The sequence below is a fragment of the Apostichopus japonicus genome, chromosome 11 (assembly GCF_037975245.1).
Source record: "Apostichopus japonicus isolate 1M-3 chromosome 11, ASM3797524v1, whole genome shotgun sequence".
Classification (NCBI taxonomy): domain Eukaryota; kingdom Metazoa; phylum Echinodermata; class Holothuroidea; order Aspidochirotida; family Stichopodidae; genus Apostichopus; species Apostichopus japonicus.
Window position 1 is genome coordinate 19,840,318 of NC_092571.1, and position 17,497 is coordinate 19,857,814.

Below are 17,497 nucleotides of genomic sequence, written 5' to 3' on the forward strand. Positions count from 1 at the left end.
CATTTTCACCTGGCCCTAGATGCAATTTGGTGCTCCAAATGAGATATTTTTCTGATTTGAAAATGAAAAAGGGGTTTTCTGACTTGCTGAGCGGGGGGGCGGAATGATACTTCCGCCCTCCCATATTTTTCACTGGGGGAGCTGGCGCCCCCAGCCCCCCCCCCCGGTTCCTACGCCCTTGGATTAAGTTATAAATACCAATCCTGTGGTACGCAACCTTGCTGTTTATTTGGATAACTACCTTACGATGTACAATCATTTGTATATGTTATTCAACAATGAATCATATTAAGTGGGTCTTAAGTTGGTTAGGGTGTCCACGTACAAAGCGGTAGGCCCGGGTTCGAATCCCGGTGGAGGCTGGAAGTTTTTTCACTGTTCTTGATTTTCCAACTCATTACGATTTTCATATATATATGTTCATTTGCCTTTGCCGTTTACCTCCATTTCATTAACATAAAGTCTGTTCAAAGTATCTTTTTCGAGATCCGGCTTTAGGAATCACAGATGATTTTCGAGTTGGTTAGCATCATGTTTGATCTCTAGAGTAAGGCAAAATATGTCACCAAAAACAGAACTAGTATTGTTCGATACAGGTGACAAACGCCTACAGTGGAATTACGACCTTCCTTACCGGTTTCGAACCTCTGGAAATACAACAACCAGCGTCCATGGCCTAGTTGGTTAGGGTGTCCGCGTACAAAGCGGGAGGCCCGGGTTCGAATCCCGGTGGAGGCTGGAAGTTTTTCAACTGTTCTTGATTTTCCAACTCATTATGATTTTCATTTATATATATATATATATATGCGATATATATTTTCGATATATCTGTCATAAGTATACGAATAATTGCACACGTCGGTATATCAAGCCTGCGTTAATTTTGCTTATAACATTTACAGATCGAGACCAGGCTATCATGATGGGTTTAAAGTTCAAGTACTTTTCGTGCTTTAAGTCCTTGAGAGTAAGCAGTAGACACATGTGAGAATATGATAATGCCGCCCATATGTGGACAAAGAAGAAACTAACACATTATTCCGCCATAATTCAAGAGTTCCACGCTACGGCGAATGATTTTCCTCTTCTACATATTCAAACAAGGACATATATTTATGTTTTTGCTTTTTAAGAATAGGCGTAAGAAGTTGCATGCTAAGTTTTCTAATACATTTCCTTCCTCTTAATAGTTTATAGGGCATTACACCCGTTCATTATCTTTGTCTTATATAACATGGATCTTTGTGAAGAAGGAACTCCCCAAACAACTAAAAAGAACCATGCTTCGTTTGGAAGATATCCTAGTTTAATGGTCATGTCAGGGAGCTGCCATGTTGTAAATCTGTGATGTCATAGGGCTACAAGATCTGAAACTTTTTACCCACTCTTTGTGATTCTTTTCATAGTTTCAAGGCAGAATGTTAACATTTTTGAAGTTGGAACCAATGTAACCATTAGGCCATGTTAAAACATTCAATATTATAGACTCATCATTTGAAAACCATTTCTCCATTACAGAAAATAAAGAAAAGTTAATAAAGAAAAACGTAGAAGAGTTAAACACATACGTGTGGTTCGATGACGTCAGAGTTAGGCTTGATCAAGTCATCAGCCTCGTGTTTGAAGAAACATTAAATACGTGATATCTCCCAAATGGAATAACATTGTCCTGAGTTGTTGACAGTTATCTCAATCACATAGATAAATCATGATGGTTAGATTTGTGTCTCCTGTCTGTGGAGGTGGAGAGGGAGGGAGGGAGGAATAGGGGGGGGGGGTTGGGCGGGAGGGAGAGAGAGAGTTGTTCATGTCAGTTATCTCTATCACATAGATCATGATGGTTGGGTTTGTGTGTGCTTTAACATATTACAGGAAAATAATTCTTGTTTTCATTTTTTTTTGTTAATTTATTAGCAAAACTGATCAAGTTACCATATACATCAAGAAAAAGTCAAAACCCTTTAATCTATAGCAACCCATCTATACATTCATCATGCATTTCGCAAGGAAGAAGATTTATCTCTCTATGACACATATCCTTATTCCTGAAATATGAGAATCATTTGAAAGATAACTTGGAGATATGATGAAGCAAATTATTGACCGAAAGAAAAAATCATCTTCGTTATATACACTTGTTGTAAGTTCACGACAAGTTTGAAGTTTACATGTGACACTTGCTTGGTTTAGTGTGCAATGACATGACCAAGGTTAACATTGAGGCCTGTGCACTACGAGGGGGGGGGGGGGAGGAGGAATTGCGGGAGCGAAATGTAACCAAAAATCCGTGGAAAATTCTTTTCGAAGAGTTTTCTCCCTTCTGTGATAATTTAATAAATAAAAGTCGGAAATGACATATATTGTCAATAAATAAATGTTGTTTTATCAATTCATGGAAATAGCAAACAAAGTTGATTTCAATCATATTTCTCCTTGTAATTCTTGACTTTCTGTTCCACTTGTTATGATTCCATGACGCCGAACTGTATGTCGGGGATGGGAGTAAGAACTGTAACTATCGGGAATAGTAACGCAAATCAAATTGATGATGTCATAAACTTACGGTCTTCTTCAATAACACTAAAAAAATATGTTCTTGCGGAATGTTTGATGCATTGTATGCATGTTACTACATAGACCAGAGGTGCTCAATTAATTCTCTACAATACAATAGCCAGAACAAACATTGGTTGGAACAAAGAGCGAGACAATAAAAATATCGACATACCGCGAATGAGCAATGTACGGGCTAGGCTGGTAGAGTGCAAATCTAAGGCGTTAAATATCTTCGTAAGTCAATAAGTGCAAGATATTGTTTTATCCATTTTTTATACGGACCGTACTAACTACTTTCGCTGGACAGATTTGGTCCGTGGGCCGCTCATTGAGAATTCCTGACAAAGACTGCATTCTTTTATCCCATGTTGATACTTGTGTCGCTCACGAGTGGTTTCACCTTCAGTGAAATGGACATGTCCATTAACTTTGTCCAAAGAACCCATGACTTGTAATGAACGCAGTTTCTCAAAGCTAAATTGATAAAACTATACATTTTGAGGGGCGGTAACCCTTTTCATTTGAATGGTCTGTTGCAAGTATAGAGAATATGATGAAGGTTCTTATGCAAATTGTCATGGAGCCGCGCTCAGGCCAGTATGGCCAGTAAGTAATTGTGCTTGAGCGGCAGAAATGTCAGGAATGTATTACGTCATCAAATACTCTTTTTCTAGCTTCAATGGCTGAATTGGAATGAGTTTTGGTAAGAGTTAAAATTCATAAATGACGTCACGTTTCCGGGCATTTTTCAAGGTCATTTGAGGTCATTAGTGGGCATTATTTACATGACTAAAACAATCTACTCCTCCCTTAGTTATTGATCAATGTATCCCTAGTTTGGCACAGTGAATCTTGTGATATAAAGGCTGGGAAATCTAATTCACAAAACCACAGATAGAATTGTTTTCTCTGTTCATTGAACTTATTTATTGCTGATATTTCATGTTATCTTACTGCCTCACTTCTGGGTTTTCTTTAAATTTTGGATACTTGTAGCAAGTTCAAATACCGTACTGCGCATGCTCTGGTCAAAGTCCTGTCCATCAGAAACAACAAACTGTTGTGGTGCGAATCTAAGTAGCAGGCACTGAGCTGTGTTCCATGCGTTGCTTGAGTATACGCAAGACTGCCCTCTACTTTCAAACCCCTAGTACAAATAAACTCAGTTGATACCCGTGATTTTGGCACCGTCGGGTGTACTAAAAGCGTATTGGTGGCGCTTTGTTAATACGCCAAGAAAAAATACCGGCGGTCATATATGAACACTATATATCCGAGGTCAGTTTTAGCGGTAATTTTTAACAGAACTATGTTTAGCAGTAAACTTGCCTAATCAAATCCCATGACATCAAAGTTTCAATTTTGTCCTAGAAGTTATCATGATATGAATAACTTCACCTTGTCCTGTGCAGGTAGATGTACTATAATGCTAATAGACCAAGAAACCTGAACCCACTAAACATTGCTATGTGTGATTGATGTAACGGCCCAAGACCATATACAGAACACAGCAAATTCTAAATTGATGTACAAACTTCTAGTACAACTTTAGCATTAGCTTAGTCTGTCGATATGGAAATAAGGGGCTATCAAGCCTAGTTTTGAAAATCAAACAATCTACTATATAGAGAGAACCAACGCCTCGTTTCATTGAAAGGATACAATTGTCAAATCTTTCCTAATTACGATTATGACCCAAATTCTGTACCCAAAATGTCAGCATCCTGTGGTCCTATAGGCCTATTAGTCGGCTTACTGCAGCTTAGTGAATTTATGTTACTCGAAGAGGTGTTATGGCCACATGAGACTCATACTGCCCAAACCAGCTTTTTTTAAATGATCACACAGTCCCTGCACTACGCTTCTTCTAAGTCAAGTTTGATTTTTTTCTAAGATCAAACAATTTTTTTGTTCATGACCTTATACGACATCCTTTGTAATATGGTCGATATTGTAGTAAACAACGGAGAGGTGACACTTCAATGACTGGTTATGGATAACGCCATGTTGTAACTCCATTTTACGAACGCCGGTTGGGCACTAAGAAACGACCAATACATTACATCCTTTAAGGACGTTTACCATAGTTTGGGGTAAGGATGGGAGCGTTTGGTGGGGTGGACGTTAGGGTTTGGTGTTAGGACAGACGATGGGACAGATTTGTTCTTGAAGGATGGACATGTTGTAATTCCGAATTGTACTTGACCTATACTAAGCGAACTGACGCTTTCAGTCTTTGTCTGAACATTGTATGTACAGCTGTCGAAAGCAAACACACAGACGGTTACAAAGTACTTTAAAAAAGTTAAACATTACTATGAATGCATTGGATGTTAACTTACATGCTGTGACTTTGTTTATTGGTGCTATCATATAGAACAGTACCTGATCTGTATTGTTAACCGGTGTAACGTCTCGCGTCAGGTAATAGAATGTAAAAGGGTAGGAGTTCAGATGCTTCAGTATTCTTTAGGGGTGGGGAGGGAGGGGAGTGGTGGGAGGGGTGACAGGGGAAGTGTCGTGCGTATTAAGGTTATAGGAATATATGAGCCAGGTCTAAATAGGGTCTATAAGAATATGGCAAAAACTGGTGTAAGAGAAGACTATGGTTAATATAGCTTTCCTTATCCGATGGGTAAACAACTGCTACTTCGACAAAAGAAAATGTGACCAGTTATTGAGTAAGCTACAGCTGGTGTGCTCGTCTTGGTTTTGAAGTTTTAAGAGAGAGAATGTCTAAACAAAAGCGAACCAGGGTTTCTTACTATTCTTCCGTCACGCCAAAAATATACTACAATTATCCTGTTCGTACTTGTTTCTTCTTGGGTAATAATACTTGTTCCTGTACTTGGGTTATACTTGTTACTATTTGGATTATATTTGTTTCTACTTGGGTAATAATACTTGTTTCTACTTTGGTTATACTTGTTTCTATACATGAGTGTTAATACTTGTTACTACTTGGGTTATACTTGTTACTACTTGGGTAACACTTGTTTCTACTTGGGTTATACTTGTTTCTATACTTGGGTTATACTTGTTTCTATACATGAGTGTTAATACTTGTTACTACTTGGGTTATACCTGTTACTACTTGGTTTATTCTTACTACTTAGGTTATACTTGTTTCAATACTTGAGTGTTAATACGTGTTTCTACTTGGGATATACTTGTTTCAATACTTGAGTGTTAATACTTGTTTCTACTTGGGTTATACTTGTTTTTACTTGGGTCATAGTTGTTACTATATTTTTGCTGCTTGGTTACCTGTTTTTACTTACTGTTTTTACCGGGGACGGATCCATGAATTTTAAAAAAGGAGGGGTGTTGCCCTAGGATCGTTGAAGCTGGTTTTAAACTAGGAAAATGTTAGACATGTAATGTTGCATTCTTGTGGCTATAATCTGGTCCTACATGCAAGTTTGTGCTTATAACTACGTTTATGTTTTGTGTGATATTGAAGGGGGGGGGGGGTAATGTATATACCCCCACCCGTCCGTTCTATCTTATAACCATGCATGATCATCTATATTTTGCTATAAGTGTAATAAATATACGAAATAAAATGGACCTTATTTGCTTCTAGTGGATTTCCCCTGTAATTGTGATTAACATCGATCATTTTGTTTGGATGTTTGATTGATAGTGGTAAAGTCGTTAACAACTCTGACAATAGGATATGCATCAGTTTGCTTCTCCTCCCCGGAAGCGAGTTTTTTTTATGCAGGTAGGTTCGTACTATTGTGTATATTGAATAGCCAATCACAGCCAAGTTTATTTTGACGTCATCAAATATGACAAGGAAAGCATGAAACACTTAATATTTAAAGTCGATAAGTTCAACCTGACGTGCTAGCCTGAGCATGAAGCACTTAATATTTAAAGTCGATAAGTTCAACCTGACGTGCTAGCCTGATGCAACAACAATGCTGCAGTAATCTCTAGCGAAGCTATTCCTTTAGCTTTAGCCATACACCGACTACATTTTTAGTTTTTTAATATGAAATCTGTGTTCGTTCCAAAATTTTGGAAACCTGGTAAGAATTCTTTGCCACAAATTTCCTATCTTAGTGATCTTCCTAACGTATCTTTGTGCATACGAATTGTTCAGGGAGTAGTTTTGCGAAATTTGCAGTTGACACAAAGTATTATTACTATTATAGTACCATTGTGTACATTGAATGGTAAGAATGGTGAAAAGTTGTCGACTGATTCGGCTACAGTGTCAGCCCTCATGACCTTTGGCAAATATGCAGGTCTTTCTGGTGTCTTTCCGCAAAAGAATAAGACAAGAAATCGGTTGTCAGGTTTAAAACGAATTGGGGTGCAACCAACAGCAGTTGCGCGGCGAAAGAACATGTCTGTTGGTGGTCGCAAGTGTCTCACTAGTGGGAGGCCCACAAAGCGGTCTACTGAGCATGAGCATGGCCTCGGTAAAAGGAAATCTGGAGATCTTAAATCTAGTGTCTTGCTTAAGAGAAGAAAGGCAGCCCCCCATAGTCTTTCCCAGTGTGTGAAAGGCAATCGGAGCTTGGGTAAGACGCACAGTAAATCATAACATAGGTGCGTAAGACAGTTGGCAAATCAAAAATTGTCAGCTAGTGTCAACCAGAAAATGCATTGTCAAACTGAGGAAATTTTCTGTGCAGTTGACTGGACCATGCAGTACCAATTTGATATTCCATGAGGAGACAGGTGCTGCCACCTTTAAAAGTATCAACGGCTCTTGGTTGAGTTCACAGTAAAGGTTGCACTTGGGAAGTAATAAAAATGAAATAGATTTCTGAACAAAAAAATGCTTGGTTTGGGAGAAAATAAAAGATAAAAACGAACTAATGACAACAACAAAAATTTTCGGCAGATGTGGGATTCGAACTCACAATGATCATACAGCATCAGATTGACATTGTTTACAAATCTTACTGCTTTAGAGCGAGTGACACGTGCATGTTTGATGACGTCAAAATGAAATTGGCTGTCATTGGCTATTCAATATACACAATGGTACGAACCTACCTGCATAAAAAAAACTCGCCTCCCGGAACAAGGCAGTGAATGTGTAACCAATGTCACTGGACAACAAATATGTATTGTCTTACTTTGTCTTTGGTGAGATGTTAAAGGGAGCTGTTCTCTCTAACTCATCATTTAGCAATTTCGATGTTACATCTATACCTCCTTCGAAACATATTTAGGGTAGTTGATTTAAATTTCTTATACTTTCTTGTTAATTGTTCAGTCAAAGCGCTGAACCAATCATTTGACCTGACTTAACCTCGAAGTCTCAAAACGAAAGTAAACAAACTAATTTTGAAACATGATAATATACTGTATTTATCGGTGGTATCAAGATGAGAACAAGCTTATGCCATTGCCTTCTGTACCTCAGATAAGAAAGACATACATACAGCCCGTAGGAGTCACACCTATCTTGAAATTTAAGGGCAAGGAAGGGGGGTGGACTGCAAAATGGTAACTTAATTATATGGACTGTCAAAACAGCTGTTCGGAGGGAAAGGGGGAGAGGATCGGGAGGGAAAGGGAGGGGTGCGCAAGGGGTGGTTATAGGAAGGGGTGGGGAGGGAGTCGGCGAAACGTCAGGTGGTTCAGTGGTTCTTTCTATAACGAAAATTAAAGCTTCTGCAGGGAGCTGTTCTTTCGTACCTGCTCCTCTTGGTTATATACTCAATTTTTGTGGTATTTCTCTAAAATGAAATACCGTCTGAATAATATTGTAACAGTCGCCATCCCTAGAGTTGTTTGTTGATTAATGTACTATTTTCTGCCCTATCGGCGTTCCACTGTTTCCTTTCCAACACAAATAAACTTATCTTGTTGTTGCTATGTAGTTTACCACGCTGATGCTACTGCTACAGCTACTAACGATAAAACGATATATACAGTATACGAATGGTCAATACCATTTCATTCATTAAATTTAGTGGGTTCAGTCCCTGAAGGAAGACATAAGGTATGATTGCAACATATTATTAATTGTAAACTTTAAGATCAGAAATGTTTGATTATCGTCTTACTGTGGCTCCTCGTATTATTTCTTGGGCCTAAATTGTGTACTTGCTCTCCGTAGTATTGCATTCCTAGTCATGTTAATATGTATAGTACAGTGTGTAAGGCTATCTTTCTCTGTGATTTCAGTGTGCCAATATATTAAGGCCTAAGCTTATTATCGTGGAAGTATATTCATATTGTTTACTGTGTGTGCTTACGCACTGTCATGTCCCGTAGCCTACATATTATGTTGTATAGGTTCAAGTGTGAGTGAATCTTAGTGGTAACACCTTAATCTTATTCGTTTGTATTGTAATTGAACTAGCCTACTCCTTAATTGCACATGTCCTTGAGTTTGATTGCATATATATGATTTATTGTGTTGCATGTATTGAGGTTTTCAGGTTAAATCAGTATAGTAAGTTTACCAATCACACGAATCACTTACATTGTAAATTTAAAGGTTGTTACTTCTTCTTCTCAGTTTTGACGGTTTTCTAGAGAAATATACCAACCCGTAACCAAATCTGATGTCTATGTTATTTCTTGGCTGGAGCCCGCTACAGTCAAAACTTATCCGAAGTTTAAGATTGGCATCTGCTGAAGTTGTATCAGTGAAATTCAATGTCTGAGCAAGGTAAAGACAAACATGAGCCTGAGGGAGAGGCTATGGATTCTCAACTAGAGCCACAGTTGAGTCACCTTGAGAATCAGCCTAACCCACAAGATGATTCAGAAGCCAGCTTAGTACGCAGAGGAATTAGAGATCGCAAGCTAACAGAAAAGGCTCAACAGAATCTTGATGAAGAAATTCATCAACGTAATTATAGAGTAGAGGCCTCATATGAGAAGTGGCGTCAGCGTGCCTCAGAGATTCGTAAGGCCCTAAGAAAGATACAGCCCCTCGACCAACTGCTTGAGTTCCAATCCACCATAAAGAAGCTTCAAGACTCAGTAGTGACTTCCTATGAAGAGCTCAGAAGGATTAATGTTCCAGACAAGGTCACTGTGTCCAAGGTCGACAATTGTTGTGCCATTTCGAGGGAACTGACAGAAGTGCTAACACAACGTAGGCTTGAAGAGATTGATACACACCAAGAAAGAGAACAAATACGAGGATTGAAATGTGCTCACCCGTCCGTATTTGGCGAGTCTATCAGTGACCAATCTGTGCAGTCTAGAATGAGTGTAGTATCCACCATTTCATCAATGAAGGCGAAGGCAGATGCAGAGAAAGCTGAGAAACTAGCTGCTGCAAAGGCCTTAAGGGAGGAGCAACATCAGAAATCAAAACTCCTTCAAATGCAAATGAATTTGGAAGAAGAAAAAATGAAGTTGGAAGCTATGCAAGCAGATGCAGCTGTGAGAATTGCTGAAGCTAAGTGTGAAGTTTTGTCAGAAGCTGCTGAGGACCCAGAAGACATATGCCTTGATAAACCTGTGCGTCTGAATCCCTTGGCTGCTAGTTTTAACCCAGTTCCTCACTATGATGGTGAACCTTATCAGGAGTTATCAGTTGGTCATGCTCTCGGTGGTGAGTCAATAAATAATCCAGTTAGTGAATCCTCATTGGCACAGGCTCTGACAAGTGCCATGGACCGCAGCCGTCTACCCGTGCCAACCCCAAAGGCTTTCTCTGGAAATCCAATTGAATTTGTGACTTTCAAAAGAAGTTTCAAGACGCTCATTGAAAATAAGGGAACACGTGCAGAAGAAAAGATTTATTACCTGCAGCAATATGTGACCGGAGAGGCAAGAGAATCTATTGCTGGTTGCTTCTATGGAAGTAACGAAAGTGACTACCAAAGAGCATGGGAGACATTGGAGAAGAGATATGGTCACCCTTTCAAAGTGCAAGAAGCCTTTCGTGACAGACTGGATAAATGGCCCAAGGTTGGTCTTAGGGACAATGTTGCACTGCAGAAATATGCAGACTTCCTCAACAGCTGCCGTGATGCAATGCCTCATGTGAAGGGTCTTAGCATTCTTAACGATTGCAAGGAGAATCAAAAAATGACAGCAAAGCTTCCTGACTGGGCGATAAGCCGCTGGAGTCGAGTAGTGACAGAGGGGTTAGATGAGGGTCATGACTATCCTACATTCACGCAATTCGTATCATTTGTTGAGAAGGAAGCAAGAGTTGTATGCAACCCAATTGCATCATTTTTGGCAGTTAAGAGATCAGAGTCAGCCTGTGATAGTAAATTTCAAGTGGAGAAGAGGAAATTTTCACGTGCTCTAGTCACAGATGCTGGAAAGTCTCCAAACAGATGGTCTCAACATCCTAATGATGATTTAAAGGGGGGATATTCCAGCTCCAGTGCCAAACCTGTAGAAAAGCCAAAAACATGCCCCTTTTGCAACGGAGAGCACTACCTATCATCCTGCACAGTGTTTGCTGACAAGAGTATAGATGAGAGAAACTCATTTATCCAGGTGCACAAGAGATGTTATAGCTGTTTACGTACCGGCCACTTTGCCAAGCAGTGCAAATCCCGTCATTCATGCCAAAAATGTAAGGGACGTCATCCCACCGTCTTGCATGACAATGATAAGATCCAAAGGGTATTTACACAGGAAGTAAAGAGAGAACCTAAGGAAGCGGATACTGCTGTGGCCCTTACTACATATCATGGTCACTCAAGCACAACAAATGTGTTACCAGTGTGGGTGTCTAGCATTAGTAGTCCTCAAACAGAGAAGCTGGTTTATGCGCTCCTGGACACACAAAGTGACAGTACCTTTATAGATGGAAGCATTTGTGAAGAGTTGTTAGTACCTACAGATCCAGTGAAGCTGGAATTAACCACGATGAGAGGCAAGGACTCCACAGTTGTAAGCAAAAGAGCCAAGCGTCTCAGAGTTCGTGGATATACATCTAGCAAATGCATAGATCTACCAGTTACGTATACAACAGACTTTATCCCTTTAGACAAGAATCATATTCCCACTTGTGAGACAGCCAAAAATTGGAATCATCTTGCATCCATTGCATCAGAAATGCCACCATTAATGGACTGTGAAGTAGGGCTGTTAATAGGCTACAACTGTTCTGCTGCCCTTGCTCCACGCCAAGTTATCACCGGTGAGAATGATCAACCATATGCTGTCAAGACCGACTTAGGGTGGAGTGTGGTAGGAAGTCTTGCACCAGTTGATTCAACAGAGGTAACAGGGTTTTGCCATCGCATCAGTCTGAAGGAAGCCCCACCAGTTACTCTTCGGGATATTCTAAAGGTGTTTGAATCAGACTTCAATGATTCGAAGCATGAAAGTAACAGCATTTCTCAGGATGACATACGGTTTTTACAAATTCTAGAGAGCAGTGTTGCAGTAAATGAGAAAGGCCACATTGAGATGCCTCTTCCTTTCAAGTCGCGGCCATACCTGCCAAACAATTACAAGTTAGCTGCAATCAGACTGTCTCACCTCAAAAGGCGTCTTGATGGTGATCCCAACTACAAGGAACACTATGTAAAGTTTGTTGAAGGAATGCTGGAGGATGGTGATGCTGTACAGGTTGCTGACAGAGGGAAACCCGGTGAAGTCTACTACATTCCTCATCATGGTGTATACCATCCAAAGAAGCCTAACAAGTTAAGAGTTGTGTTCGATTGTTCAGCAAAATATCGAGGATCTTCACTAAATGACCATCTTTTGTGTGGTCCTGATCTCACCAACAATTTGTTTGGAGTGTTATGTAGGTTTCGCAGGCACCCAGTAGCAGTGATGTGTGATGTAGAGAAGATGTTTCATAGGTTTCACGTCAGCCCTGAAGATAGAGATTACCTGAGATTCTTGTGGTACAAGGGAGGCGATACTAAGAAGGAACCACTAGAGTACAGAATGAATGTCCACCTGTTCGGTGCCACATCATCACCTGGATGTGCCAATTTTGGTATGAAGCATCTTTCAAGAATGTTTGAAGAAGAATTTTCCTTGGCTGCCCCATTCTTACGTCAGGACTTCTATGTTGACGATGGGGTCACCAGTGTGAAGAATGCCAGAGAAGCCAAGGAACTCATCAAAGAGGCTTGTGAACTGTGCTCTAAGGGAAATCTGCGACTCCACAAATTTGTTTCAAACGACCGCTCTGTCATCGAAGATATACCACTCAGTGAACGTGCGACAGACGTTCAGGACATTGACCTAAGCAGAGATAAGCTTCCTGTTGAGAGAACCCTTGGCATACATTGGAACATAGAAGATGACTCGTTCACATTCCAGATTGGTTTGAAAGAACGCCCTGACACCCGTCGTGGAATCTTGTCAGTAGTTGCGAGCATTTATGATCCTCTGGGATTCATTGCGCCATTTGTGCTGGAAGGGAAAGCCATTCTGCAAAGGATGTGTAAACAGGGCACTTCATGGGATGAGCCAGTCACTGATGAATTGCGTCCACGGTGGGAGAAGTGGAAGAGTGATATCCTTAACTTAGAGAACACCAACATTCCTAGATGCTACAAACCCCTTGACTTTGGGCCTGCCACCCGAGTTGAGCTGCACCATTTCTCCGATGCGAGCACTGATGGATACGGAATGTGCTCTTACCTGAGATTCATTCGAGAAGATCATGTCTACTGTTCTCTGGTGATTGGAAAGGCAAGAGTTTCTCCGACTAAGGTTGTAACAGTTCCTCGTTTGGAACTTACAGCTGCCGTAGTTGCTGTAAAGATCAGCATCAAGTTGAAGCAAGAACTACACATGCATATCGACAGTGAATATTTTTGGTGTGACTCCCAAGTTGTATTAGCTTACATCAATAATGATGCGAAGAGGTTCCATGTTTTTGTGTCAAACAGAGTACAGTTTATAAAGGAGCATACGGAACCTAACCAGTGGCACTACATCTCTACAAGAGAAAACCCTGCAGATCACGCTTCACGTGGTCTCTGTGTCTCAGAACTGCTCTCATCAAACTGGTTCACTGGTCCAGAGTTTCTTTGGAGTGCTGATCCTGTCACAGATTGCTCAATAGAACCAATGCTTATCATGGGAGATCCAGAAGTAAGAGCCCAATCTCTGAGTGTTCAAGCCACAAGAGCCTGTGATATATTGGAGAGACTATCTAAGTACTCCAACTGGAGCCGACTTACTAGGATTGTTGCCAGGATTCGACGACTTGCTAGTAGAGAGACTGGCAGTGTGTCTCTTACAGTTGAAGAAATCAATCAAGCTTGTGTCTCTGTGGTTAAGATTGTTCAGCAAGAACACTTCAAGGAAGAATTACAAGCACTGAAGATGCAACGGAATGTTTCGTCGACGAGCAAACTTTTCACCCTCAACCCTTTCATTCAAGATGGCATGATCAGAGTCGGAGGACGTTTGAGAAAGTCCATGCTCTCACTTAATGAGAAACATCCTGTAGTACTGCCTAAAAATGGACACATGACTGAATTGATCATTGCCCACTGCCACAGTCTGACCAAACACCAGGGAAGAGGTCAGACAATTAACGAAATCAGAAGACAAGGGTATTGGATCCTTGGTGGAAGTAAGACAGTAGCTACCTTCACTAGAAAGTGTGTTCTTTGCAGAAAGCTTCGACGACCTGTAGAAGAGCAGAAGATGGCAGATTTGCCAGAGGATCGTGTTGAGCCATCCCCTCCCTTTAGCTTCTGTGGTATGGACTGCTTTGGTCCTTTCATCACAAAACAGAACCGCAAGGAATTCAAGCGCTATGGGTTGATATTTACCTGCCTCTGCTCCAGAGCTGTTCACATTGAAATGGTGGAAGATCTGTCTACTGACGCATTTATTAATGCACTACGTTGCTTTATTGCCATTAGAGGTGCAGTAACACAGATAAGGTGTGATCATGGAAGCAACTTTATTGGAGCCGACAATGAGTTGAGAGCTGCCTTGAAAGAGTTAGATGTTAACCAAATGACAGCCTACCTGACTCAGAAGCAGTGTAATTTTGTATTCAATGCTCCTTATTCAAGTCATGCTGGAGGTGTATGGGAGCGCCAGATCAGATCAGTCCGGAACGTATTCAACGCTACCATAGCCTTGTACCCTGGACGCTTAGATGATGCTTCTCTGAAATGTTTTTTGTATGAAGCAATGGCAATCATTAATGGCCGACCATTAACACCAGCAAATATGACAGATCCCTCTGCTGAACCGCCTCTGACACCAAATCATCTGATTACCATGAAGCCCACCGTTGCCCTGCCACCTCCAGGACATTTTGTAAAGGAAGACCTGTATGCTAGAAGAAGATGGCGTAGAGTTCAGTTCCTCTCAGAACAGTTTTGGTCTCGATGGAAGAGCGAATACCTCCAAACCTTGCAAGAGAGAGGAAAATGGAGTCTTTCAAGGAGAAACCTGAGAGTCGGTGACGTTGTCCTTGTCAAGGATCATGACACTCCACGCATGAAGTGGCCCTTTGGTGTTATAGTATCAACTACTGCCAGTGAAGATGGTCTAGTGAGGAGAGCTTGGGTTAAGGTTGGGTCCAGAGATTTAAATTCAAAGGGACAACCTAGGAAAAAATTGTCCATATTGGAACGTCCTATTCAAAAACTTGTTCTCCTTGTGGAACATGAGAGAGATCTCTCTCTGGCTCATGAGACATAATGTATGAAGGTTTGTTGTTGTCATTGACATATTTTGTACTTAAAGGGTGTTCTCATGGTAGAGTTAGTAAGATTGTATTATTTCTAGTTTTTGACTTACTTCTGTAGGAGTTCTGGTTTAATTTGCATACCAGTTCTTGTTATTTGTTTAAGTCACCATAAATCTTGTTGGGACATTGTATGTACTCTAAAGTTGTAATATTGTATTTAACCTGGCGACTGAGTTTAAATTCCTTTCTCAAGTTGTAGGTCAACTTGTTACTGCCATTGTAAGTGTGATTGTTTTAATAAGTAATTTGGTGGGAGTGTAACAGTCGCCATCCCTAGAGTTGTTTGTTGATTAATGTACTATTTTCTGCCCTATCGGCGTTCCACTGTTTCCTTTCCAACACAAATAAACTTATCTTGTTGTTGCTATGTAGTTTACCACGCTGATGCTACTGCTACAGCTACTAACGATAAAACGATATATACAGTATACGAATGGTCAATACCATTTCATTCATTAAATTTAGTGGGTTCAGTCCCTGAAGGAAGACATAAGGTATGATTGCAACATATTATTAATTGTAAACTTTAAGATCAGAAATGTTTGATTATCGTCTTACTGTGGCTCCTCGTATTATTTCTTGGGCCTAAATTGTGTACTTGCTCTCCGTAGTATTGCATTCCTAGTCATGTTAATATGTATAGTACAGTGTGTAAGGCTATCTTTCTCTGTGATTTCAGTGTGCCAATATATTAAGGCCTAAGCTTATTATCGTGGAAGTATATTCATATTGTTTACTGTGTGTGCTTACGCACTGTCATGTCCCGTAGCCTACATATTATGTTGTATAGGTTCAAGTGTGAGTGAATCTTAGTGGTAACACCTTAATCTTATTCGTTTGTATTGTAATTGAACTAGCCTACTCCTTAATTGCACATGTCCTTGAGTTTGATTGCATATATATGATTTATTGTGTTGCATGTATTGAGGTTTTCAGGTTAAATCAGTATAGTAAGTTTACCAATCACACGAATCACTTACATTGTAAATTTAAAGGTTGTTACTTCTTCTTCTCAGTTTTGACGGTTTTCTAGAGAAATATACCAACCCGTAACCAAATCTGATGTCTATGTTATTTCTTGGCTGGAGCCCGCTACAATATTGTCCAGCGAATGGAAATGGAATGTAATAAGTGGAGTACAATACTGAAGGAGCCGTCGTTCTCCGTTCTACGCTACTTTAAGGAAACTTAGAATACAAAAATGGAAAGGACATAATATTTATAAGAAAGGAAAGCAAGGAAAGGATAAGTAGAATTAGAAAAGGATGTATGTGGATGATTACCAGACACGAATAAAAAACAATATCATCAAACAGAGAAAATATGTAGAAAAAAGGAACATTTATTTCACTCATGCCAGGCGCAATACGCATGCGTATATCAAAAAAAGTAAGATGGATACAACAGACTATATTATTGAACGGGTAAATCTACAGTATTAATAAAGATGGTATATTTAGTAGAGTGTAGGATACTTGTCAGCTTATTAACGGCTTTAATACCTGGGCCATTGTTGTCAAGAGCAGGATCGCTGAAGTGGTAAGACCATTTTTGGTAGTTCCAAGCATATTTAGGTAAAGAACAAGTTGTCGGGGAGTATATATATCATTCCATCTTGTCTACTAGATCACGTGTTGTTTTATCATGTCTTAATTGTCTAAATTTGCATATTTAATCTAGCGATCATTATTATTGTCTTTCATGGGCCTAAAATATGGAACTATATACTTGACCAGACTTGCGAGCCGTCTGCCGACTACGTCACTACAGCATTGATCGTACATGATACCGTATATTCAATAACATTATTTATACACATTTAGATCGTCAGTAGTAGCTGCAACGTTGCACTCACACCCGTGCAGCAATACGCGGTGGGTCATTGCATTACAAAATTGTCCCCGCTGATCACACGGATTGGGCGACTTAATCTACAGATCTGGAAACAACTCTAACAGCGTTAAACGACAAAAGAACAAACATACGAATGGAAAGCAATTTTTTTAGAAGAGATTAATAAAATGTCAAAAACATTTGAAAATCGGTACGTAATCTCGTTACGTGTATCTTCTTTGATTGACATTGAAACAGTATTGACCAAATGCATTGGGAAGAGTTTTTCCGGAAAAATATCTTTATGAAAATATCTCTCGTTTTTAGAGGCCAACACCCCAACCCCCTTCCCATCTCTTAGGCGACCATGTAGGCTAACGCTATGTTGAACAGCTTACATATATTACATACAAAGAAGCGTACAGTTAACACTGGGACATGCACATTAGTAGGCTACTTTTTGGCGAT

The 17,497-nt window shown here is 40.1% G+C and overlaps 1 protein-coding gene and 1 non-coding gene across 2 annotated transcripts; both read left to right on the forward strand.

Moving 5' to 3' along the window:
* The first annotated feature begins 665 nt into the window (after positions 1-665).
* Positions 666-738, forward strand: Trnac-aca (transfer RNA cysteine (anticodon ACA)). The gene has a single exon. It is a non-coding gene; the product is annotated as a tRNA-Cys (tRNA).
* Positions 739-8,289: 7,551 nt separating this feature from the next.
* On the forward strand, positions 8,290-16,298 carry LOC139975833 (uncharacterized). Its single transcript, XM_071984054.1, has 3 exons — positions 8,290-8,527; positions 9,050-15,690; positions 16,213-16,298. The coding sequence occupies exon 2, from the start codon at positions 9,190-9,192 to the stop codon at positions 15,145-15,147; it is 5,958 nt and encodes a 1,985-aa protein (XP_071840155.1). The 5' UTR covers positions 8,290-8,527; positions 9,050-9,189; the 3' UTR covers positions 15,148-15,690; positions 16,213-16,298.
* Positions 16,299-17,497: the final 1,199 nt, after the last annotated feature.

Bases quoted from the DNA above. Each gene is read 5' to 3' on its own strand.
- LOC139975833 (XM_071984054.1), top strand. From the start codon at position 9,190: ATGTCTGAGCAAGGTAAAGACAAACATGAGCCTGAGGGAGAGGCTATG.